General features: G+C 44.2%; 1 protein-coding gene across 1 annotated transcript; it reads left to right on the top strand.

The window, feature by feature from the left end:
- On the top strand, positions 1–26,134 carry LOC112264470 (ankyrin repeat and IBR domain-containing protein 1-like). The gene is made up of 21 exons (XM_042295354.1): positions 1–145; positions 1,383–1,476; positions 5,049–5,260; positions 6,036–6,207; positions 6,302–6,433; positions 10,061–10,240; positions 15,459–15,576; positions 15,708–15,919; positions 16,328–16,416; positions 16,649–16,793; positions 16,940–17,097; positions 18,817–18,905; positions 19,087–19,217; positions 19,422–19,556; positions 19,810–19,896; positions 20,031–20,097; positions 20,690–20,832; positions 21,056–21,237; positions 21,370–21,421; positions 22,228–22,351; positions 22,455–26,134. Exons 3-21 carry the CDS (start codon positions 5,073–5,075, stop codon positions 24,368–24,370), a joined length of 4,320 nt encoding a protein of 1,439 aa, XP_042151288.1. The 5' UTR covers positions 1–145; positions 1,383–1,476; positions 5,049–5,072; the 3' UTR covers positions 24,371–26,134.

Genomic DNA, 26,134 nt, shown 5'->3' with positions numbered 1-26,134 from the left:
CTGCTCATGCGTATGATGCCTTTTCCTGCCAGCAACAACAGAAACAGCAGCATCTCGCATCATCACTGAGAAGAACTGAGATTGGAGAGAGAAAGAAAGAAGGAGATGATGGTGGGGAGTCGAGAAGGAAAATTATGAAATAACGGTATTATGAATGTTTGTATGTCCAACTGATGTTCAAGTGAATCGATGTTTGTAAGTAGCTTGATAGCTAAGTAGCTAATGATGGGTGTTAGCTATCAGCTAGATGCTGCCACTGCTGTCATTAGCTAGCTAGCTGTTAGCCAGTTGTAGCTAAGTAGCTAGAATTATAATGATTTGACAAGGCTGAATTGAGGCCCACCAAGACAGACACTAGCTGTTAAAATAAACCACAGCCCTAGCATCAGCTTGAACCAGCACAACTTGGCATCGCGTTTAACTACACTACAGACATTCACGTCAGCCAGATGTAGCTAGCTAGCAGAACGGTGGCAGCTAGCCATGTAGCTATGACTAGCTATTATTGTTAGCTAGTCATAAATGGCTAGGTCGTAGCTAGCGAACAAGTGAGCAAGTCTGTCCATACTGACCTGGTGAAAGAGCCAGACAGCACCAAATAAAGCCACAAGCCAAAGTTAATGGTATAGCCGTAGGCTACATGTCAGGTGGCCGCATGGACAGACGACGATATAGCTAGCTACAGTACGTTAGAGAAGTCAGGCTGACAGACTATGTGCACTAGCCAGCTAACTTCTCTTTGTCTAGAGTCTGACACTTTTACACTGTGTATTGTTCTTGGTACTTATCCCTGGTGTGAAAATGTAAGTAGCTGGCTGGCAACTTATTGTGTTTAGCCAACTTCATTATAATACGCTTATAAACACTGTGTGTGATACATTTTGTATTATGAAGCTATGTGTTATAAACACAAGCTGTCTGTTATAAACACAACATGCCACCAAAAGCCAGTGGTTGTTAATTATATTTTTTTGTCAATGGAAAACTGTGATTATTGGTTTGAGGATGCTGCAATAATGTGAGGGGAGAGAGGGAGGCGAAGTGTGCTGGAAGCAGCTGAAGCTGTGTGGAGTTGAGAGTAGAACAGACAGCGTGACCTATAAACTATCAGTAGCCCCCCACCTACACACACACACACACACACACACACACCCTCCCTGTCTACAGCAGACTTACTGGAGCAGAAAATGGTGGAACACAGAGACTGTTTATAAATGATGGGGTCTGTGGATCCAGATACTGTAGCTTATTAAGTAATCATGGCAATTAATATTAACCCTATTCAGTTAATCAGTAACTTAGTCATGTTGGATGTTTCATAAATGGATAGATTAGTTGATTGATTAATTCCCCCCACCGTCTCTTTCTCTCTCTCTCTGCAGGGTGAGGGTGTGGGCCATGTCTGAGCTGTGAGTAGTGGCGGAGAGGAAGAGGAGGTGTAGGAGAGGAAGAGGAGGTGAGGACTGAATAGCGGAGGTAAGTGTTTATTATTATCAAAGATTCAAATTAGTGATGAATTATTACATGAATGTATTGTATTATTCCATATACAGTACAACTCATTTCAGGGTTTTTCTTTATTTTTACTATTTTCTTGTAGAATAATAGTGACAACATCAAAAATATGAAATAACACATATGGAATCATGTAGTAACCAAAAAGGTGTTAAACAAATCAAAATATATTTTATATTTGAGATTCTTCAAAGTAGCCACCCTTTGCCTTGATGACAGCTTTGCACACTCTTGGCATTCTCTCAACCAGCTTCATGAGTTAGTCACCTGGAATGCATTTCAATTAACAGATGTGCCTTGTTAAAAGTTAATTTGTGGAATTGTTTTCCTTAATGCGTTTGAGCCAATCAGTTGTGTTGTGACAAGGTAGGGTTGGTATACAGAAGATAGCCCTATTTGGTAAAATAGCAAGTCCATATTATGGCATGGATAGCTCAAATAAGCAAAGAGAAACGACAGTCCTTCATTACTTTAAGACATGAAGGTCAGTCAATCCGTAACATTTCAATAACTTTGAAAGTTTCTTCAAGTGCAGTCGCAAAAACCATCAAGCGCTATGATGAAACTGGCTCTCATTAGGACCACCACAGGAAAGGAAAACTTTCAGAGGATAAGTTCATTAGAGTTACCAGCCTCAGAAATTGCAGCCCAAATAAATGCTTCGCAGAGTTCAAGTAACAGACACATTTCAACATCAACTGTTCAGAGGAGACTGCATGAATCAGGCCTTCATGGTCAAATTGCTGCAGACACCACTACTCAAGGACACCAATAAGAAGAAGAGACTTGCTTGGGCCAAGAAACACAAGCAATGGACATTAGACCAGTGGAAATCTGTCCTTTGGTCTGATGAGTCCAAATTTGAGATTTTTGGTTCCAACCGCCATGTCTTTGTAAGACGCATAGTAGGTAAACGGATGATCTCCGCATGTGTGGTTTCCACCGTGAAGCATGGAAGAGGAGGTATGATGGTGTGGGGGTGCTTTGCTGGTGATACTGTCTGTGATTTATTTAGAATTCAAGGCACACTTAACCAGCATGGCTACCACAGCATTCTGCAGCAATACACCATTCCATCTGGTTTGCGCTTAGTGGGACTATCATTTGTTTTTTAACAGGACAGTGACCCAACACACCTCTAGGCTGTGTAAGGGCTATTTGACCAAGAAGGAGAGTGAAGGAGTGCTGCCTCAGATGACCTGGCCTCCACAATCACCCGACCTCCATCCAAATGAGATGGTTTGGGATGAGTTGGACAGCAGAGTGAAGGAAAAGCAGATAACAAGTGCTCAGCATATGTGGGAACGCCTTCAAGACTGTTGGAAAAGCATTCCAGGTGAAGCTGGTTGAGAGAATGCCAAGAGTGTGCAAAGCTGTCATCAAGGCAAAGGGTGGTTACTTTGAAGAATCTAAAATATATTTAGATTTGTTTAACACTTTTTTGGTTACTACATGATTCCAAATGTATTATTTCATAGTGTTGATGTCTTCACTATTATTCTACAATGTAGAAAATAGCAAAAATAAAGACAAACCCTTGAATGAGTAGGTTTGTCCAAACTTTTGACTGGTACTGCATTTATGTGATATTTCATTTTTTAAATTTTTATAGATATGCAAAAATGTCTAAAAACCTGTTTTCGCTTTGTCATTATGTGGTATTGTAATGTAATTATGTGGTATTGTGTGTAGATTGATGAGGGAACATTTTTATTTTGTCAATTTTAGAATAAGGCTGTAACGTAACAAAATGTGGAGGATGTCAAGTGGTCTGAATACTTTCAAAATGCACTCTATCCTGAGTGTACAAAACATATAGAGCTTGTGAGCATGTGGCCATACCGGGATCATTTTCGTCAACATCCGCTGAATTGCAGAGCGCCAAATTCAAATTAAATTACTAAAAATATTTAATTTTCATGAAATCACAAGTGCAATATAGCAAAACACAATTTAGCTTGTTGTTAATCCACCTGGCATGTCAGATTTCAAAAAAGCTTTTCGGCGAAAGCATACCAAGCGTTTATGTAAGGACATCTCTCTCAGCAGACAAAACATTACAAACAGCCAAGTAGATTGGTCACAAAAGTCAGAAAAGCAATCAAATGAATCGCTTACCTTTGATGATCTCCGGATGTTTGCACTCAAGAGATTCCCAGTTACACAATAAATGTTCCTTTTGTTCCATAAAGATTATTTTTATATCCAAAATACCTCCATTTGTTTGGCACATTATGTTCAGAAATCCACAGGCTCGAGCGGTCACGACTGGGCAGACGAAAATTCCAAATAGTATCCGTAAAGTTCGTAGAAACTTTTTTATAATCAATCCTCAGGTTGTTTTTACAATATATAATCGATAATATTTCAACCGGGACTGTAGCTTCTTCAATAGGAGAGAGAGAGAAAATGTCTGTTCCAAGCTGTTGCGCATGCAAAACGCTGCTGGCACCCAGCCGTCCAATGACGCGATGTGATCTTTCTCACTAATTTTTCAAAATAAAAGCCTGAAACTATGTCTAAAGACCATGGGGAAACCATAGGAAAAGGAATCTGGTTGATATCCCTTTAAATGGAGCGAAGGCAGGCAATATCAGTTCTGTTATACTCACAGACAATATTTTGACAGTTTTGGAAATTTTAGAATGTTTTCTATCCTAATCTGACAATTATATGCATATTCTAGATTCTGGGCCTGAGAAATAGGCAGTTTCATTTGGGTACATTTTTCATCCAAACATCAAAATACTGCCCCTTACTGCCCCCTACACTCAACAGGTTTTAACAGAAAACACAAAAAACGTAAAGCAAAGTACTTCTTTTACTTTGAGGTGCTATGGTTTTTAGGACTTTTACGCTGCAACTAATGTACCAAAAGTCTGTGAATTTTGTCATTGTACATACATTGGAGACAGACTGTCACTTAAGTATTGTGATCAGTTTGTATTACCTTGTTTAATTTAATTGAATTAAAATATAGTGGCTGGTGGTGGTCTACTTGGGCAAAGTGGATCCACGAGAGACTGAAGTGAGATGAGTGGAATCCCCACACACACCTCAGAGAAGTGTCTGATGCGCTCCCAGCCACCCATTCCCAATCTCATCTCTACGCTGACCAATAACCTCCATTGAATCTTAGCTATAATAACAAACAAGGAATAATAATGACTATAAAATTGTAGGAAATTGAAAGGCACCATGACAGGGACAACATATAATATGGTTATTATGTGCTAAAGGATTTCCTTGTTACTAAAGCCAATTCTAAAGTAGAGTTTCACCAGGTCCTCTTAACTCAGGCATGTCAATTGTGGTGCACACCTTTTTGGTTACTACATGATTCCATATGATTTATTTCATAGTTTTGATGTCTTCACTATTATTCTACAATGTAGAAAATAGTAAAAATAAAGAAAAACCCTTGAATGAGTAGGTGTGTCCAAACTTTTGACTGGTACTGTATGTTATTAACACACACACATATATATAATTTCTGAATGATAAAGGTGATTAATTGTGCTGAATGATTCCAGTGCGACGCCCCCTGTAGGGCAGTGATGGGGAACACAGCCACTAAGTTCCGGAAGGCTCTAGTCAGCGGGGACGAGGCGTTGGCATGGCAACTGTACGAGGGCAACAGCCAGTTCAGAGAGGGGCTGGACCCCAACGCGTCCTATGGAGAGACCTACCAACACAACACACCCCTCCACTACACCTGCAGGCACGCCATGACACGCCTGCTCAGGTAACACCCCTTAGATATGTTTCAGGGATACAGGGAGCGATGGAGAGAGAAGAAGAGAAAGTTCCAGTGTGTTAGCAGTCTGACCCCTGGGAGGAGATGACAGGCTGTCAATGAGCCTATTTTTTTATCTTCCTTTCACTGATCCTCCCCTCCTTCTTTTCTCTCTCTGGGTGATTACAGGGGTCAGAGGAAGCGGGTTGAAAAGGCCAGCTAATTGTGTGTGTGTGTGTGTGTTAAAGGCCAGTTCGCTAACTGCAGGTCTATTTCGGTACCTTCCTGCCTATCAAATTACTCTTCCATTCAGCCATCTGTTTGAGTGCACTTGACCGAAGTGTGCGCTTATCTGATGTGTACTTAGCAGAATGTATTTCAGTCTGTCTTTCTGCCTGTGTCAGATTATGCGATTATTGCTACAGTGGTTATTGCTGTGTGATAAATGCTGTTTCTCACAGATTCAGCAGAGGGGAGGGAGAGTAGAGAGCCGTGAGGTGGAGGAAGAGAGTGGGATGGGGAGAGGAGAGGAGAGAGGGAGTAGATGATGAAGGGGAGGTAATCAGTAAATGGATCTGTAGACAGACAGAGATGTTGAATATAAACTACCTGAGGACTGCAGCCCCAGCATAATGTTGACTTGGAACTGGAATGTCTGTCATCTGTCCACTCTGCTTTGAAAATATGCTATGAAAGGACGGTTCCTCTTCTGTAAAGATGGTAAACCTCTCTCTCTCTCTCTCTCTCTCTCTCTCTCTCTCTCCCACTCACCCACCCCCTCCAGGTCGTTCCTTTTCAGTAAAGAAGGGAACCCTAACAAGCGGAACGTGCAGAATGAGACATGTCTGCATGCGTTGTGTCAGGGAGCGCACATCCTGCTGCTGCCAGAGGGGGCACTGTCTCCCAGACTGGCCAGACCACAGAGAGACGAACAACGCAGGGCAGACTGCCTACAGGTATAGATACACAGACACACTCAAATAATACATACACACAAAGAACACACACACAAATACATTAGAGTGCTAACAATATTGTGTGTGTGTCCAGATGATCCTGAGCTGGACCGGGGCTAGGCTGGACAGAGGACAGTATGAAAGGGTTAACATTAATGCTACAGACAACAGGAACAGCACCTGTCTACACTACGCTGCTGCTGCTGGCATGAAGAGCTGTGTAGAGGTAAGAGAGAGAGAGAGAGAGAGACTGTGTAGAGGTAAGAGAGAGAGAGACTGTAGAGGTAAGAGAGAGAGAGACTGTGTAGAGGTAGGAGAAAGAGAGAGACTGTAGAGGTAAGAGAGAGAGAGACTGTAGAGGTAAGAGAGAGAGAGACTGTGTAGAGGTAGGAGAAAGAGAGAGACTGTGTAGAGGTAAGGGAGAGAGAGAGAGACTGTAGAGGTAAGAGAGAGAGAGGAACTGTCTAGAGGTAAGAGAGAGAGAGACTGTGTGGAGGTAAGAGAAAGAGAGAGAGACTGTGTAGAGGTAAGAGAAAGAGAGAGACTGTGTAGAGGTAAGAGAAAGAGAGAGACTGTGTAGAGGTAAGAGAGAAAGAGAGACTGTGTAGAGGTAAGAGAGAAAGAGAGACTGTGTAGAGGTAAGAGAAAGAGAGAGACTGTAGTGGTAAGAGAGAGAGACTGTGTAGAGGTAAGAGAAAGAGAGAGACTGTGTAGAGGTAAGAGAGAGAGAGAGACTGTGTAGAGGTAAGAGAGAGAGAGAGACTGTGTAGAGGTAAGAGAGAGAGAGAGACTGTGTAGAGGTAAGAGAGAAAGAGAGACTGTGTAGAGGTAAGAGAAAGAGAGAGACTGTGTAGTGGTAAGAGAGAGAGACTGTGTAGAGGTAAGAGAAAGAGAGAGACTGTGTAGTGGTAAGAGAAAGAGAGAGACTGTGTAGAGGTAAGAGAGAGAGACTGTGTAGAGGTAAGAGAGAGAGAGAGACTATGTAGAGGTAAGAGAGAGAGACTGTGTAGAGGTAAGAGAGAGAGACTGTAGAGGTAAGAGAAAGAGAGAGACTGTGTAGTGGTAAGAGAAAGAGAGAGACTGTGTAGTGGTAAGAGAAAGAGAGAGACTGTGTAGAGGTAAGAGAGAGAGAGAGACTGTGTAGAGGTAAGAGAGAGAGAGAGACTGTGTAGTGGTAAGAGAAAGAGAGAGACTGTGTAGAGGTAAGAGAGAGAGAGAAACTGTGTAGTGGTAAGAGAAAGAGAGAGACTATGTAGAGGTAAGAGAGAGAGACTGTGTAGAGGTAAGAGAGAGAGACTGTAGAGGTAAGAGAGAGAGACTGTGTAGTGGTAAGAGAAAGAGAGAGACTGTGTAGAGGTAAGAGAGAAAGAGAGACTGTGTAGAGGTAAGAGAGAGAGAGAGACTGTGTAGAGGTAAGAGAGAAAGAGAGACTGTGTAGAGGTAAGAGAGAGAGAGAGACTGTGTAGAGGTAAGAGAAAGAGAGAGACTGTGTAGAGGTAAGAGAGAGAGAGACTGTGTAGAGGTAAGAGAGAGAGACTGTGTAGAGGTAAGAGAGAAAGAGAGACTGTGTAGAGGTAAGAGAGAGAGAGAGACTGTGTAGAGGTAAGAGAGAAAGAGAGACTGTGTAGAGGTAAGAGAGAGAGAGAGACTGTAGAGGTAAGAGAGAGAGAGAGACTGTGTAGAGGTAAGAGAGAGAGAGAGACTGTGTAGAGGTAAGAGAGAGAGAGAGACTGTGTAGAGGTAAGAGAGAGAGAGAGACTGTGTAGAGGTAGAGAGAGAGAGAGACTGTAGAGGTAGAGGTAAGTAAGAGAGAGAGAGACTGTAGAGGTAAGAGAGAAAGAGAGACTGTGTAGAGGTAAGAGAGAGAGAGAGACTGTGTAGAGGTAAAGAGAGAGAGAGAGACTGTGTAGAGTAAGAGGTAAGAGAGAAAGAGAGACTGTGTAGAGGTAAGAGAGAGAGAGACTGTGTAGAGGTAAGAGAGAGAGACTGTGTAGAGGTAAGAGAGAAAGAGAGACTGTGTAGAGGTAAGAGAGAGAGAGAGACTGTGTAGAGGTAAGAGAGAGAGACTGTAGAGGTAAGAGAGAGAGACTGTGTAGAGGTAAGAGAGAGAGACTGTGTAGAGGTAAGAGAGAAAGAGAGACTGTGTAGAGGTAAGAGAGAGAGAGAGACTGTGTAGTGGTAAAGAGAGAGAGAGATACTGTGTAGAGGTAAGAGAGAGAGAGAGACTGTGTAGAGGTAAGAGAGAGAGAGAGACTGTGTAGAGGTAAGAGAGAGAGAGAGACTGTGTAGAGGTAAGAGAGAGAGAGAGACTGTGTAGAGGTAAGAGAGAAGAGAGACTGTGTAGAGGTAAGAGAGAGAGAGAGACTGTAGAGGTAGTGGAAAGAGAGAGAAAGAGAGAGACTAGTGTAGAGGTAGAGGTAAGAGAGAGAGAGACTGTGTAGAGGTAAGAGAGAGAGACTGTGTAGAGGTAAGAGAGAGAGACTGTGTAGAGGTAAGAGAGAGAGACTGTGTAGAGGTAAGAGAAAGAGAGAGACTGTGTAGAGGTAAGAGAGAAAGAGAGACTGTGTTGAGGTAAGAGAGAGAGAGAGACTGTGTAGAGGTAAAGAGAGAGAGAGAGAGACTGTGTAGAGGTAAGAGAGAGAGAGAGAGACTGTGTAGAGGTAAGAGAGAGAGACTGTGTAGAGGTAAGAGAGAGAGAGAGAGACTGTGTAGAGGTAAGAGAGAAAGAGAGACTGTGTAGAGGTAAGAGAGAAAGAGAGACTGTGTAGAGAGTAAGTAAGAGAGAGAGAGACTGTAGAGGTAAGAGAGAAGAGAGAGACTGTGTAGAGGTAAGAGAGAGAGAGACTGTGTAGAGGTAAGAGAAAGGGAGAGACTATGTAGAGGTAAGAGAGAGAGAGAGACTGTGTAGTGGTAAGAGAAAGAGAGAGACTGTGTAGAGGTAAGAGATAGAGAGAGACTGTGTAGAGGTAAGAGAGAGAGAGAGACTGTGTAGAGGTAAGAGAGAGAGAGAGAGAGACTGTGTAGTGGTAAGAGAAAGAGAGAGACTGTGTAGAGGTAAGAGAGAAAGAGAGACTGTGTTGAGGTAAGAGAGAGAGAGAGACTGTGTAGAGGTAAGAGAGAGACAGAGACTGTGTAGAGGTAAGAGAGAGAGAGAGAGAGACTGTGTAGAGGTAAGAGAGAGAGACTGTGTAGAGGTAAGAGAGAGAGAGAGAGACTGTGTAGAGGTAAGAGAGAAAGAGAGACTGTGTAGAGGTAAGAGAGAAAGAGAGACTGTGTAGAGGTAAGAGAGAGAGAGAGACTGTAGAGGTAAGAGAGAAAGAGAGACTGTGTAGAGGTAAGAGAGAGAGAGAGACTGTGTAGAGGTAAGAGAAAGGGAGAGACTAGGTAGAGGTAAGAGAGAGAGAGAGAGAGACTGTGTAGAGGTAAGAGAGAGAGAGAGACTGTGTAGAGGTAAGAGAGAGAGAGAGACTGTGTAGAGGTAAGAGAGAGAGAGAGAGAGACTGTGTAGAGGTAAGAGAGAGAGAGAGACTGTGTAGAGGTAAGAGAGAGAGAGAGACTGTGTAGAGGTAAGAGAGAGAGAGAGAGAGACTGTGTAGTGGTAAGAGAAAGAGAGAGACTGTGTAGAGGTAAGAGAGAAAGAGAGACTGTGTAGAGGTAAGAGAGAGAGAGAGACTGTGTAGAGGTAAGAGAAAGGGAGAGACTATGTAGAGGTAAGAGAGAGAGAGTGACTGTGTAGAGGTAAGAGAGAGAGAGAGACTGTCTTCTCTCATCTTTTAACTCTTCCTCTCTCTTTCCCTTTTGCCTCCCACTTCTCCTGTGTGTGTGTGTGTGTGTGTTTGTGTGTGTGTGTTAGCTCCTGGTCCAGGCTGGGTCAGACCTGTTTGTGGAGGATGAGGAGAAGTTAACCCCGTGTGACCACGCAGAGAGACAGCAGCACACACACCTGGCCCTGCGCCTCGAAGCCATGATGGTGTTCTCACAACACACACACACCGAGACACAGACACCCAGCAGCACGCTGCGCCATAAAGAGGTGAGTTACACACCACCGACACAGAGCAGCCGCTGCCGCGAAACTACACTTCGTCACTGAATGCAGAATGCTGCACCACACACACAAAATAATCCTAAACAGCTAACTTTATTCAAAATAGAGCCATACAACATTTCCTTGGAGTGCATAAGTTTGTTCCAAGCCTGGCTATTCAAGCAGACATGGGTTAGGTGCCCTGTGAAATAGGACATGGACTGGGTGCCCTGTGAAATAGGACATGGACTGGGTGCCCTGTGAAATAGGACATGGACTGGGTGCCCTGTGAAATAGGACATGGACTGGGTGCCCTGTGAAATAGGACATGGACTGGGTGCCCTGTGAAATAGGACATGGGTTGGGTGCCCTGTTAAATAGGACATGGACTGGGTGCCCTGTGAAATAGGACATGGGTTGGGTGCCCTGTGAAATAGGACATGGGTTGGGTGCCCTGTGAAATAGGACATGGGCTGGGTGCCCTGTGAAATAGGACATGGGCTGGGTGCCCTGTGAAATAGGACATGGGCTGGGTGCCCTGTGAAATAGGACATGGGTAAAATGATTAGGTTATGGAACCGCCTTATCGACATGCCAGAGGACAGGATAAGAAAAAAGGTCTTCAACTGGGATAAAACACACAATTACCCATGGACAAAGGAACTCAATTACCCATGGACAAAGGAACTCAATTACCCATGGACAAAGGAACTCAATTACCCATGGACAAAGGAACTCAATTACCCATGGACAAAGGAACTCAATTACCCATGGACAAAGGAACACAATTACCCATGGACAAAGAAACTCAATTACCCATGGACAAAGGAACTCAATTACCCATGGACAAAGGAACTCAATTACCCATGGACAAAGGAACTCAATTACCCATGGACAAAGGAACTCAATTACCCATGGACAAAGGAACTCAATTACCCATGGACAAAGGCAATTAATTACCCATGGACAAAGGAACACAATTACCCATGGACAAAGGAACACAATTACCCATGGACAAAGGAAATTAATTACCCATGGACAAAGGAACACAATTACCCATGGACTAAGGAAATTAATTACCCATGGACAAAGGAACACAATTACCCATGGACTAAGGAAATTAATTACCCATGGACAAAGGAACACAATTACCCATGGCTGGACAAAGGAAATTACCCATGGATTACCCATGGACAAAGGAACACAATTACCCATGGACTAAGGAAATTAATTACCCATGGACAAAGGAACACAATTACCCATGGACAAAGGAAATTAATTACCCATGGACAAAGGAACACAATTACCCATGGACAAAGGAAATTAATTACCCATGGACAAAGGAACACAATTACCCATGGACTAAGGAAATTAATTACCCATGGACAAAGGAACACAATTACCCATGGACAAAGGAAATTAATTACCCATGGACAAAGGAACACAATTACCCATGGACTAAGGAAATTAATTACCCATGGACAAAGAAACTCAATTCCGTTTTTAAGGAAGCGAATCTACAACACATATTTAGAAAGAAGTTACGATGTCAACATGATCAAACACAAGTGAAAGCTTAGCTACAAAGAAAAATGGCCAACTGATATATGACTTAAACCAAAACTCAACTATGATCTGGAACCCTATGTCACCTCTCACCTAACAAGAAACCAAAGGTCACTGTGTGCCCAGTTGAGAACCAGGATACTTCCTCTGGCAATTAAGATAGGTTTAATGCAATAATGGAAGAAGAGCAGCTATGTACTGTTTGCGATTCAGGGGAGATTGAGAATGAACTGCGCTTTTTATTGTACTGTACTTTATATGATGATTTGACAGTAAGCTTGTTTGATCAAATGCAACAACTGAAACCAGAACTATTTTGGGTTAGAGACTAAGAGAAGCTGGAATGGTTATTTAGAAAATAAGTGTTTCTGGATGCAATTTTCTTTTGCAAAGCATGGACTATACGTCAAGATAAGCTTTATCATTAAAGTAGGTTTTTGTTTTGTTGATCAATTTTAGATTTTTTTCGTATGAACCTACAGTGCATTCGGAAAGTATTCAGACCCCTTGACCTTTTCCAATTGTTGTTACGTTACAGCCTTATTCTAAAATGTATTAATTGTTTTTTTTTCAGTAGTATTCAGATCCTTTACTCAGTACTTTGTTGAAGCACCTTTGGCAGAGATTACAGCCTCAAGTCTTCGTGGGTATGACGCTACAAGCTTGGCACACCTGTATTTGGGGAGTTTTTCTCATTCTTCTCTGCAGATCCTAAAAAGCTCTGTCACGTTGGATGGGAAGTGTCGCTGTACAGCTATTTTCAAGTCTCTCAAAAGATGTTTGATCAGGTTCAAGTCCGGGCTCTGGCTGGGCCACTCTCCGTCTGGCCACTTTACCATAAAGGCCTGATTGGTGGAGTGCTTCAGAGATGGTTGTCCTTCTGGAAGTTTCTCCAATCTCCACAGAGTGACTCTGAAGCTCTGTCAGAGTGACCATCGGGTTCTTGGTCACCTCCCTGAACAAGGCCCTTCTCTCCCGATTGCTCAGTTAGGCTGGGCAGCCAGCTCTAGGAAGATTCTTGGTGATTCCAAACTTCTTCCATTTAAGAATGATGGAGGCCACTGTGTTCTTGGGAACCTTCAATGCTGCAGAACTTTTTTGGTACCCTTTTCCAGATCTGTGCCTCAAACACAATCCTGTCTCGGAGCTCTATGGAAAATTCCTTCGACCTCAGTTTTTGCTCCGACATGCAATGTCAACTGTGGGACCTTAAATAGACAGGTGTGTTCCTTTCCAAATCATGTCCAATGAATTGAATTTACCCCAGGTGGACTCCAATAAAGTTGTAGAAACAGCTCAAGGATGATCAATGGAAACAGGATGCACCCGAGCTCAATTTCACGTCTCATAGCAAAGGGTCTGAATATTTATGTAAATTTGCAAAAATGTCTAAAAACCTGTTTTCGCTTTGTCATTAAGGGGTATTGACTCTGAAATGGTGCTGCCACAATAAACAATATACAGAACCAGTATATATGGACAATATATATAGATACAGAATTTACACAGTCAACATACAGTATATACAGTGCCTTCAGAAAGTATTCATATGGTGAAATCCTTGAGCGGTTTCCTTCCAAAGTGTAATTCATAACTTCACCATGCTCAAAGAGATATTCAATGTCTACCAATAGGTGCCCTTCTTTGCAAGGCATAGGAAAACCTCCCTGCTCTTTGTGGTTGAAATTCACTGCTCGACTGAGGGACCGACAGATAATTGTATGTGTGGGGTACAGAGATGAGGTAGTCATTCAAAAATGTTCAAACTATTATTGCACACAGAGTCCATGCAACTTATTATGTGACTTGTTAAGCACATTTTTACTCATTAACCTATTTAGGCTTGCCATAGTAAAGGGGTTGAGTAGTTTTTGACTCAAGACATTTCAGCTTTTCATTTTTAATTAATTTGTGAAGATTTCTAAAAACATATTTCATATGACTTTGTTTGTCACCTGCACCGAATACAACATGTGTAGACCTTTATAGTGAAATGCCTACATACAAGCCCTTAACCAACAGTGCAGTTCAAGAAGAGTTAAGAAAATATTTATCAAATAAACTAAAGTAAAAAATAATATAAAGTAACACAATAAAATAACAATAACGAGACTATATACAGGGTGTACCGGTACCGAGTCAGTGTGAGGGGGTACAGGTTAGTTGAGGTAATTTGTACATGTAGGTAGGGGTGAAGTGACTGCACAGATAGTAAACAGCGAGTAGCAGCAGTGTACAAAACAAATAGAGAGGTGGGGGGTCAATGTAAATAGTCTGGGTGGCCATTTGATTAATTGTTCAGCAGTCTTATGGCTTGGGGGTAGAAGCTGTTAAGGAGCCTTTTGGTCCGAGACTTGGCGCTCTGGTACCGCTTGCCGTGCGGTAGCAGAGAAAACTGTTTATGACTTGGGTGACTGGAGTCTTTGACAATGTTTTGGGCCTTCCTCTGACACCGCCTAGTATAGAGGTCCTGGATGACAGGAAGCTTGGCCCCAGTGATGTACTGGGGCACTACCCTCTGTAACGCCTTACGGTCAGATGCCGAGCAGTTGCCATACCAGGCGGTGATGCAACCGGTCAGGATGCTCTCAATGGTGCAGCTGTATAACTTTTTCAGGATCTGGGGACCCATGCCAAATCTTTTCAGTCTCCTGAGGGGGAAAACATGTTGTCGTGCCCTCTTCACGACTGTCTTGGTGTGTTTGGACCATGATAGTTTGTGGGTGTTGTGGACACCAAGGATCTTGAAACTCTCAACCTGCTCCACTACAGCCCCGTCGGTGTTAATGGGGGCCTGTTCAGCCTTCCTTTTCCTGTTGTCCACGATCAGCTCCTTCATCTTGCTCACATTGAGGGAGAGGTTGTTGTCCTGGCAACACACTGCTAGGTCTCTGACCTCCTTCCTATAGGCTTTCTCATCATTTTCGGTGATCAGGCCTACCACTATTGTGTCGTCAGCAAACTTAATGATGGTGTTGGAGTCGTGTCTGGCCATGCAGTCATGAGTGAATAGGGAGTACAGGAGGGGACTAAGTACACACCCCTGAGGGGCCCCAGTGTTAAGGATCAGCGTAGCAGACGTGTTGTTGCCTACTCTCACCACCTGGGGACGGCCCGTCAGGATGTCCAGGATCCAGTTGCAGAGGGAGGTGTTTAGTCCCAGGGTCCTTAGCTTATTGATGAGCTTTGTGGGCAGTATGGTGTTGAATGCTGAGCTGAAGTCAATGAACAGCATTCTCACATAGGTGTTCCTTTTGTCCAGATGGGAAAGGACTGTGTGGAGTGCGATTGAGAGTGCATCATCTTTGACATTATGGGATATTGTGTGGAGGGCAGTGACACAAAATCTCAATTTCATCCATTTTTTATTAACACAACAAAATGTGGAAAAAGTCTTTGCTACTGCAGATACAGTGTCTTGTAAGCCAACGTGGGCTGGTCATCTTGAAGATGCAAGACACTATAATAATGAAATAAATCAAGTCACACAAACACACTTTAAATCAGAGATGCATTTGCTGTGAAAAGTAGCCACAGAGGGACAAGCATACTGTTATGGTTTTTGATAAAATGTTTTCCTAGCTTTTTCAATTCTTAATCTCTCTCTCTCTCCCTCTCTCTTTATCTCTCCCCTCTCTCCCTCCCCTCTCATCCCCAGCCCTATGAGGGTTTGAAGCTGCAGGACTTGAGGAGACTGAAGGACATGTTGATAGTGGAGACAGCTGACATGCTGCAGGCTCCTCTCTTCACCGCTGAGGCACTGCTCAGAGCACACGGTGTGTGTGTGTTTCATGTGTGTGTGTGTGTGTGTGTAAACTGTCTCTGTATCTAATTGGGACACGTAGGAGCTGATGAAGGTGTGTGTGTGTGTGTGTCGCTCTAACATCTCTGTCTCTGTGTGTAACAGACTGGGACAGAGAGAAGCTTTTGGAAGCCTGGATGAGTGATTCTGAGGAGTGCTGCCAGCGGTCTGGGGTCTTGATGCCCACACCCCCGCCCAGCGGGTGCAATGCTTGGGACACCCTGCCTTCCCCGCGCACCCCTCGCTCCCCCCTCACCCTAACCCTCACATCCCTCACTGACAGCTGCCTCACCCCAGGGGAGGAGGGAGGGACTACGGTGAGTCACATGACATTTTGGTCCAGGACAGGTTGCACATTTTTGTTCTACCCCAGCACGAGCACACCTGATCCTACTAACCAACCAATCATCAAGCCCTGGCTGCCTGTGTGAGTGTGTAACAGAATTAAGAACGTACCGTAAGCCCACTCCACAGCTAGCTTGAAATGTTGAGAATGGAGCCATCCAATTAGTACCTTTTGGGTGTCTCCTACCATTGGAACATTGTTAAGGAGGGCGGTCACGTGTGTTAGCAAAGTAGAGGTCTCGAGTTCCAGCCAGGTATGAACCGAAACGAGCTTGAGAGTGGTACTTGCTAAGCAACGTGACATCCGTAATACATATGTGCGTGTTTGTGTGTGATGTAGTGTATACCTCTGACTGTGTGGGGTGTCTCTTTCCCTCCAGTGTGGGATCTGCCTGTGTTCCATCTCAGTGTTTGAAGACCCAATAGACATGTCCTGTGGTCATGAGTTCTGCCGAGCCTGCTGGGAAGGGTACGTGACTTACACTGTTTGAATTGAATTAAACACGATGGATCCTCATGGGAAATTCAATTGTCACAGGCCTATACGACACTTATTACAATACAGACGTATAAACTGAATAGAAAAATACACACAATCTGGAAGGGAGGAATGCACAGTATAAATGGCAAGAGCAAGCCATATCAATTTAAATATTGACTGTAGATCCAATAATGATTGAATTGGATGTGATTTGTTTCAGGTTTCTGAATGTGAAGATCCAGGAGGGTGAGGCTCATAACATCTTCTGTCCTGCCTGTGACTGTTACCAGCTGGTGCCTGTTCAGGTTATAGAGAGTGTTGTCTCCAGAGAGATGGACAAACGATACCTGCAGTTCGACATCAAGGCACGCACACACACACGTACACGCACGCACACACATGCACACTCACACACACAATGTCGCTCTCAAAGCATCTTATCTCCCCTCCCTGTCTGCGTGCGTGCGCGTGTGTGTGTGCTTGCCTGCCTGCCTGCGTGTATCTTCTCTAGGCGTTCGTGGAGAACAACCCATCTATCCGGTGGTGCCCGGCAGTGCGGTGTGAGAGAGCGGTCAGACTGACCAGACCTGGTCCGGGGGTCAACCACCTGGGGTTCCCCCTGCTGCCCTCCCCTGCAGTCGACTGTGGCAAGGGTCACCTCTTCTGCTGGTACACACACATCAGACCGTCTCATGGGGAAAAGTCTTAAACGTAGAGAATGATACAGTGCATTCAGAAAGTATTCAGACCCGTTCACTTATTCTACCTTTTGTAACGTTACAACCTTATTCTAAAATGGAATAAATTCATGTTTTTCCTCATCAATCTACACACAACACCCCATAATGACTAAGCAAAAACAGGTTTTTAGAAGTAAAAAACAGAAATATGACATTTACATAAGTATTCAGACCCTTTGCTGTGAGACTGGATATTGAGCTCAGGTGCATCCTGTTTCCATTGATCATCCTTGAGATGTTTCTACAACTTGATTGGAGTCCACCTGTAGTAAATTAAATTGATTGGACAAGATTTGGAAAGGCACACACCTGTCTATATTAAGGTCAAGGAGGTGACCAAGAACCCGATGGTTACTCTGACATAGTTCCAGAGTTCCTCTGTGGAGATGGGAGAACCTTCCAGAAGGACAATCATCACTCCACGAATCAGGCCTTTATGATAGAGTGGCCAGATGGAAGCACATGACAGATAAAATGCACATGACAGCCCACTTGAACTTTACCAAAAGGCACCTAAAGGACTCTCAGACCATGAGAAACAAGATTCTCTGGTCTAATGAAACCAAGATTAAACTCTTTGTCCTGAATGCCAAGCGTCACGTCTGGAGGAAGCCTGGCACCATCCCTACGGTGAAGCATGGTGGTGGCAGCATCATGTTGTGGGGTTGTTTTTCAGGGGCAGGGACTGGGAGACTAGTCAGGATCGAGGGAAAGATGAATGGAGCAAAGTATAGAGAGATCGTTGATGAAAACCTGCTCCAGAGCGCTTAGGACCTCAGATTGGGGCGAAGGTTCACCTTCCAACAGGACAACAACCCTAAGCACATAGCCAAGACAACGTAGGAGAGGCTTTGGGACAAGTCTCTGAATGTCCTTGCGTGGCCCAGCCAGAGCCCGGACTTGAACCCGATCGAACATCTCTGGAGAAACCTGAAAATAGCTGTGCAGTGACGCTCCCCATCCAACCTGACAGATCTTGAGAGGATCTGCAGAGAAGAATGGAGAAACTCCACAAGTACAGGTGTGCCAAGAAGACTCGAGGCTCACTGCCAAAGGTGCCTTAACAAAGTTCTGAGTAAAGGGTCTGAATGCTTATGTAAATGTGATGTTTCTGGGTTTAAAAAAACTATAATTTGCAAACATTTCTAGAAATCTGTTTTTGCTTTGTCATTATGGGGTATTGTGCAGATTGATGAGGATAAAAAAATGTAATCAATTTTAGAATAAGGCTGTAACGTAACAAAATGTGGAAAAAGTGAAGGGGTCTGAATACTTTCCGAATGCACTGTATATGTATATTCATCCCCCTCTCTTACTCTCTTCCTCCATCTGTCTCCCTCCTCTCTCTCCCCTCTGTCTTCCATCTGTCTCTCTCTCCCTCTATTCCTCTCTCTCTTCCTCCATCTGTCTCCCTCCTCTCTCTCCCCTCTGTCTTCCATCTGTCTCTCTACTCTCTATCTCCCTCTCTCTCCCCCTCTTCTTCTCTGTCTCTTCCTCTAACTGTCTCTCCTCTCTCTCTCTCCCCCTCTTCTTCTCTCTCTCTCCCTCTGTCTCTCTCCTCTGTCTCTCTCTCTCCCCTCTCTCTCCTCTCTCCCTCTCTCTCTCTCTCTTTCTCTCTCTCCTCTCCTCTATCTGTCTCTCTCTCCAGGGAGTGTCTAGGTGAGGCCCATGAGCCATGCGACTGTCAGACATGGAGGATGTGGCTGCAGAAAGTCTCAGAGATGAAGCCAGAAGAGTGTGAGCACAGACACACACACACACACACACAGATATACAGTATGTTATAATAAACGCATGATTGTATATGCTGATCTTGGTATGTGTGTGTGCGCTTGATCTTGGTATGTGTGTGCGTGCATGTTGGTGATGTTTGTGTACATGTGCGAATGTGTTTGTATGTGTGTGTGTGTGTATCCAGTGGCAGGTGTATCGGAGTCGTATGAGGATGCAGCTAACTGTCTGTGGTTGTTAACCAACTCTAAACCCTGTGCCAACTGCAAGTCTCCCATACAGAAGAATGAGGGCTGCAACCACATGCAGTGTGCCAAGGTACATACACACACACACACACACCAGCTTTGCTACATTTGAATGGCGTTGAGGAAGATATTGAAGCAGTCCCAACATAGAGCCTTGTGGGACACCATGAAGATATTGAAGCAGTCCCAACATAGAGCCTTGTGGGACACCATATTAAAGCAATAAGACAGGGTTATTACCATGTATGTACAACACCTGTTTCTCTGTCTGCAGTGTAAATATGACTTCTGCTGGATCTGTCTGGAAGAGTGGAAGAAACACAGCTCTTCAACTGGAGGATACTACCGCTGTACACGCTATGAGGTCATCACACAGCTAGAGGAGCAGTCCAAAGAGATGACTGGAGAGGTACACACACACACACACACACATACTTGTTTTTCTATCCTCGTTGTGACCTAAAATAGATTTCCATTAAAAATCCTATTTTCCCTAACCCTAACCATAATTCTAACCCTAAACCTAACCCTAAGCTTAAAATGGAGATATTTGTGGATTTCAGGTCCCCACAAGGATAGAAGAACAACATACCACACACACTAGCACTGCACACACTCTGACATTTTACGTTAAGTATTTGACAGGAGTGTGTGTTTTTCAGGCGGAAAAGAAGCACAAGAGTTTTCAGGAGTTGGACCGCTTCATGCACTACTACAGCCGCTATAAGAACCATGAACACAGCTATAAGGTAACACACACACAGCATGATATTGTATTTATGATATCTACCAATGTTGTTTTCTAAAATGTGATGTCTCTCCCTATCCCTCTCGCTCTCTCTCTTTCTCTACCCCCCTGTATCTTCTCTCTTTCTCTCTCTAGTTAGAACAGAGACTATTGAAAACAGCCAAAGAGAAGATGGAACAGCTGAGTAGAGCCTTCATTGGATGTGAGTCTCTGACCTACCTCTCTACTTTCTACCTCAGAGGCTGTCCCTGCCTCTCCTCTTGTATAACGATGGAGGGAGAGGATGGTGTGTCCTGCGTATGGTGTGTGTGTATTTGTGTGTTTCTAACAGCAGTGTGTGTGTATTTGTGTGTTTCTGTTTCTAACAGCAGTGTGTGTGCGTGTGTGTCTAACAGCAGTGTGTGTATTTGTGTGTTTCTGTTTCTAACAGCAGTGTGTGCGTGTGTGTCTAACAGCAGTGTGTGTGTATTTGTGTGTTTCTGTTTCTAACAGCAGTGTGTGTGCGTGTGTGTCTAACAGCAGTGTGTGTGTTTTGTGTGTTTCTAACAGCAGTGTGTGTGTGTGTGTGTGTGTCTAACAACAGTGTGTATGTATTTGTGTGTTTTTAACAGCAGTGTGTGTGTTTCTGTTTCTAACAGCAGTGTGTGTGCGTGTGTGTCTAACAGCAGTGTGTGTGTGTGTGTGTCTAACAACAGTGTGTGTGTATTTGTGTGTTTCTAACAGCAGTGTGTGTGTTTCTGTTTCTAACAGCAGTGTTTGTGTGTTTCTAACAGCAGTGTGTGTCTCTCCTCTAGGTGAGGGCTCCCCCCCAGACACCAGATTTATAGAGGACGGTGTGTGTGAGTTGTTGAAGACACGTCGTGTGTTGAAGTGTTCCTACCCCTACGGATTCTTCCTCCAGCCTCACAGCACACAGAAGGAGATATTTGAACTCATGTGTGTGTGTGTGTGTGTGTGTGTGTGTGTGTGTGTGTGTGTGTGTGTGTGTGTGTGTGTGTGTGTGTGTGTGTGTGTGTGTGTGTGTGTGTGTGTGTGTGTGTGTGTGTGTGTGTGTGTGTGTGTACGTGTGCGTGCGTGCATGTGTGTGTGAGAGAGAGATGAATTCCTCACCCTCCACTCTCTCCCTATTTCTCTACCCTTCTACTCTTCCCTCTGTTCCCCAGACTGATCTGGAGATGGCGGTGGAGGACTTGGCTCAGAAGGTGAACCGTCCCTACCTGCGTACGCCGTGTCATAAGATAGTCAGTGCTGCCTGTCTGGTACAGCAGAAGAGAGAGGAGTTCCTGGCTTCGGTGGCTAGAGGGGTGGCCCCTAACGACTCACCTGAAGTACCTAGGAGGAGGTGAGGGAGGGAGGGAGACCGACAGAGAGAGAGAGAGAGAGAGAGAGAGAGAAAGAGATCTTTTTCCCAACAGGCAGTAGACAGAACAGGGTTGGCCTTTCTTTACAAAGCTCTATATTGAATGTGTTTCAGTTTCCCTGCTGGATCATGGGACTGGGAGTACCTGGGATTCACCTCTCCTGAGGTAACTACACATAACACCATGGTCAAGCTTTTCTACTGTATCTCTATGAGAATTTGAGCAACAGGTCAATATTTGTAGCCACATCCTCCATCTCAGCACAAACATCCATGTTACCACACGGCAGGTAGCCTAGTGGTTATAGTGTTGGACTAGTAACCAGAAGGTTGCAAGATCGAATCCCTAGCCGTCATTCCTCCCCTGAACAAGGCAGTTAACCCACTGTTCCTAAGCCGTCATTGAAAGTAAGAATTTCTTCTTAACTGACTTGCCTAGTTAAATAAAGGTAAAATAAAAAATAACTAACCTGTATAATATACTACCTGTATAATGTACTACCTGTATAATATACTACCTGTATAATATACTACCTGTATAATGTACTACCTGTATAATATACTACCTGTATAATATACTACCTGTATAATGTACTACCTGTATTATATACTACCTGTATAATATATTACCTGTATAATATACTACCTGTATAATGTACTACCTGTATAATGTACTACCTGTATAATGTACTACCTGTATAATATACTACCTGTATAATATACTACCTGTATAATGTACTACCTGTATAATATACTACCTGTATAATGTACTACCTGTATAATATACTACCTGTATAATATACTACCTGTATAATGTACTACCTGTATAATATACTACCTGTATAATGTACTACCTGTATAATGTACTACCTGTATTATATACTACCTGTATAATGTACTACCTGTATAATATACTACCTGTATAATATACTACCTGTATGATATACTACCTGTATAATGTACTACCTGTAGGAGTATGCTGATTTCCAGTACCGGCGGAGACACCGGCCGCGTCGTAGAGGAGACATGCCGAGTTTACACAGTCTGAGGAGCAACAGCAGTACTCCTGAGCCCAACCAGAACCCTGAGAATACAGGTACACACACACACACACACACACACACACACACACAGTCATTTATCAGTAGGGCCTGTGTTTCTTTGACGTTTTCTTGTGTTGTTTTTGTTACGTGTGACAGAGGTCCTCCAGGAGAGAGTTGAGGGGCGGAGACAGCCTCTGAGGTCACTGGATGAAGATGACCCCAACATTCTACTGGCCATCCAACTGTCACTACAGGACTCACGGAGGGAGAGAGAAATGGATAGAGGGATGGGAGGAGGACTGGAAAGAGGCTCTGGTGTGATTGAGGGCCCAGGGCTTGGGTCTGGACAGGGTCTGGATATAGGGCCAGTAATGGGTCCAGGGGTGGGGAGCCTCAGTGAGACTCAGGACCCCTCCAGTGTGGGTGGTTCTCTGGGGGCCAGTGGCTCCTCTAACCTCCCTAGACCAGACCCTAACCAGTCGCTAAATGCTGAGCTGTTAGAGCTAGGAGAAAGTCTGATGAGACTGGGACAAATAACTACTCCATATACCCTAGACAACACTAATATCCCTACGCCATATAGCTTAGATCACACCTACGACCACTACAACCCTTCCCCCAGGTACAGTCAGAGTCAGGACCTTAGCTACACATCTTATACAACTGACCACAGCTATGCTGTTCTGGAACCTGACCTCAGCACACCTTATACACATGGCTACAGTCACACCTGTGATCATAACCAGGACCACACCACTATCAACATTCCCTTCACTCCAGAACACGACCATAATTGTGGTCAAAACCAAAACCGTGGCCATCCTACTATCAATGCCTTCTACAGTTCTGTTCACTGCCAACCCAGCCTCTACACTAAATCATCTCCTTCTCACACAGACCTTACAGCATCATCTAGCCCTAAACACACAAGCCTTTACCCCTCAGACCCAGAGCCATATGCTATGTTCAGCCTTTCCCATAACCCTGAACCAGACCAAACCATCTCTTGCACCCAGGACACACATCCTGACCAGAACCACCACCATTGCTGCCACTCCAGCCACTACACCCCTAACCCAGACCCTTACACCCCTAACCCAGACCATTACACCCCTAACACAGACCCTTACACCCCTAACCCAGACCCTTACACCCCTAACCCAGACCCTTACACCCCTAACCCAGACCATTACACCCCTAATCCAGACCCTTACACCCCTAACCCAGACCCTTACACCCCTAACCCAGACCCTTACACCCCTAACCCAGACTCTTACACCCCTAACCCAGACTCTTACACCCCTAACCCAGACCATTACAACCCTAACCCAGACCCTTACAACCCTAACCTGGACCCTTACACCCCTAACCCAGACTACACCTCGAATCCTGACCCATGCCGCACTTCTTCAGACCCCCACGGCCTCCTGCTCCCCTCCCCAGACCCAGAACTCCTCTCCCCAGTGGTCCCTCCAGGTGGTCCCTTCACCCCCAGTGACCCGGGCTGCCTGGAGCGCCTGGACCCCTCAGCTGAAGCCCTGCTCCTGGACAACATCATGGCCTGGATCCAACACACACACCCCCAGGACAGCCCCCAGAACATCGACCTCATCCCCTCAGCTAGCTCCGAGACTGGCTCACCCCCGGAGAAATACTCACCTCCGGACACAGAGACAGACTCACCCACTGTTTCACTCCAAGATGGTGGGGACCCAAAGAGTGATTCCCCTCCTGACGCCCAGGCCAGTTTCAGCGGGGAGGCCCTAGCCGAGCTACGGCAGGGAGAGGCGAGTAGGGGACAGGCTGGCTCCCCCGGCCCTGGAGACAGCCTGGAGGTTAAAAGACCCAGCACTCTGGATCTGGAGTGTTGTGAGGGTGAGGAGTGTGTGGAGTGTGTAGTCACAGGGTTTGTGTCGGACCTGTCGCAGGACGCAATGGACACACACATACACTCACACACACACTGTGGAGATGACAACCTCACTCCTACCAAGACAGACTCAAGCCCCACCGCCTGGGTAGTGGAGGACCAATCACGCGCGGAGTGGGAAGAGCAAGTTCACCTGGTGTGATAACAGACAGACAGATGACAGAGAGCAGGAGGAAGAGAAGAGGAGAGTGCGAGCGAGGTAATGATAAGCAGCAGTGACAGAGATGAGGGAGAGAAAAGAGAGGAAGAGAGAGTGATTAATAGCATTATCAGAGAAAGCTTAGGAAAGATTTGGGGATGAAAAGCACTTAGAGGAAAGAACAGGAGAAAAGTCTGACATTGAACATGGGGTGTCCACTTGATTTAGCTTGCTGGGCACCGAAAGCTAATTAGTATATTTGACCAAGTTCTGGTCAGGTCATGTGACCCAGGTCTGGTCAGGTCATGTGACCTAGGTCTGATCAGGTCATGTGACCCAGATCTGGTCAGGTCATGTGACCCAGGTCTGGTCAGGTCATGTGACCCAGATCTGATCAGGTCATGCAGTGACCAGAGTTGATCAGAGCAGATGAGATGTGTTTAAATACAATCAAATATGAGTGACTTTAGTGATTTTATCGTCCATATCCATTCCACTACTGATGGACTGACTGTATGTGGTCTCCTCAGCCTAAGACCAGGGCGAGTTGTTTTACTGTTTATTCAACCTTTATTTATCCAGATCAAAACTCCATGACAGAGAGAGAGAGAGGGACCGTGACATGGCTACTCTTTAGAAACAGTCCACGGCTGAGTTGATCAGTGTGCCTCATTTTTATTGAGAATCCCCTTTTTATCATATGGAACCTCAAGCAACGTGCAAAGAATAGTATGACTATTATTACTACTATAGGGTTGTTTTGTTTTTGACATGGTTTCCTTTCCTCTTGAGATAAGATGTGTTTTTAGAAGCAGCTGTGGTCTGTGGTCATACGTATCAAGCGTCTCAGAGTAGTGGTGCTGATCTAGGACCAGGTCCTCCCTGTCTATTTAATCTTATTCATTATGATCTAAAAGGCTCAATTGATCCTAGATCAGCACTTCTACTCTCCCAGGTCTTTGACTAGGTACAGGACAGGAAGCTGTTATTTTTCTTGTGTTGGTGTTATAGAGATGGTTAGCACTGGTAGGATGATTATAATATAGTCAACTTTATAGAGATGAATCTGCAGTCTACAAGAGTTTATAATATAATTTCTAAAATCATATTTATCATATTTAATTGTAATAAGCTGCTTAAAAAAGTAGTCATTGGATATAGAATAACATTTAGAAACGCAACCATGGTTTAACTTAACTGTTGGGTGTAGTGTGCAACCATCTGGAGTAGTGCACTAGTTTATAGTAGGGTGCGATGTGACGTGCGCTGATCATACAAAACATGAAATGGAACACTGAAGTCTGGATTTGGAGTGTATTTTTTTGTACAACACCACTGTTTTAAGTTAAGATAATTGTTTATTTAGTCCAATTTTATTCACACTAAGGTTTTTATTAGATTTTTTTTTGTTTTCTTTGTTTTGTATTTTCTTGGTACTTAATTGAAAGTTTCAAGGCCAGTGGCTGTGTCATAGTTTGTAACCCAGGCATCTGATTTTTATATTACTGTACCCTGGCAACCATAAACCTTGTTGTTATTTGCACTTTCATAGGTGATACTTGATACATTCCCAGTCCATATGAAAGACAGTGACGTTCGATGTGTGGCCAAGGAGTGAAAGTATTAGTAAAACGTTTACTCTCAATAAAAAAAAAGATTTAAAAAAAACACATTTCTTTCAATTTACTTTTCTTTCAATGATATTAACTACATATTTTGTCACTATAGAATTCTTGCGTCATGATACAATAAAAAGGCTTTCAACAA

Source organism: Oncorhynchus tshawytscha, linkage group LG13 (genome assembly GCF_018296145.1).
Source record: "Oncorhynchus tshawytscha isolate Ot180627B linkage group LG13, Otsh_v2.0, whole genome shotgun sequence".
NCBI classification, from domain to species: domain Eukaryota; kingdom Metazoa; phylum Chordata; class Actinopteri; order Salmoniformes; family Salmonidae; genus Oncorhynchus; species Oncorhynchus tshawytscha.
The sequence above is the reverse complement of the archived record's forward strand: the minus strand, read 5'-3'. Positions and strand labels throughout refer to the sequence as shown.

Excerpts from the sequence above, each read along its gene's own strand:
- LOC112264470 (XM_042295354.1), top strand. The coding sequence starts at position 5,073 with ATGGGGAACACAGCCACTAAGTTCCGGAAGGCTCTAGTCAGCGGGGAC. Across the intron at positions 6,434-10,060 it reads GCATGAAGAGCTGTGTAGAG|CTCCTGGTCCAGGCTGGGTC; the intron begins GTAAGAGAGAGA and ends TGTGTGTGTTAG. Across the intron at positions 20,833-21,055 it reads AGGAGATATTTGAACTCATG|CAGACTGATCTGGAGATGGC; the intron begins TGTGTGTGTGTG and ends CCCTCTGTTCCC.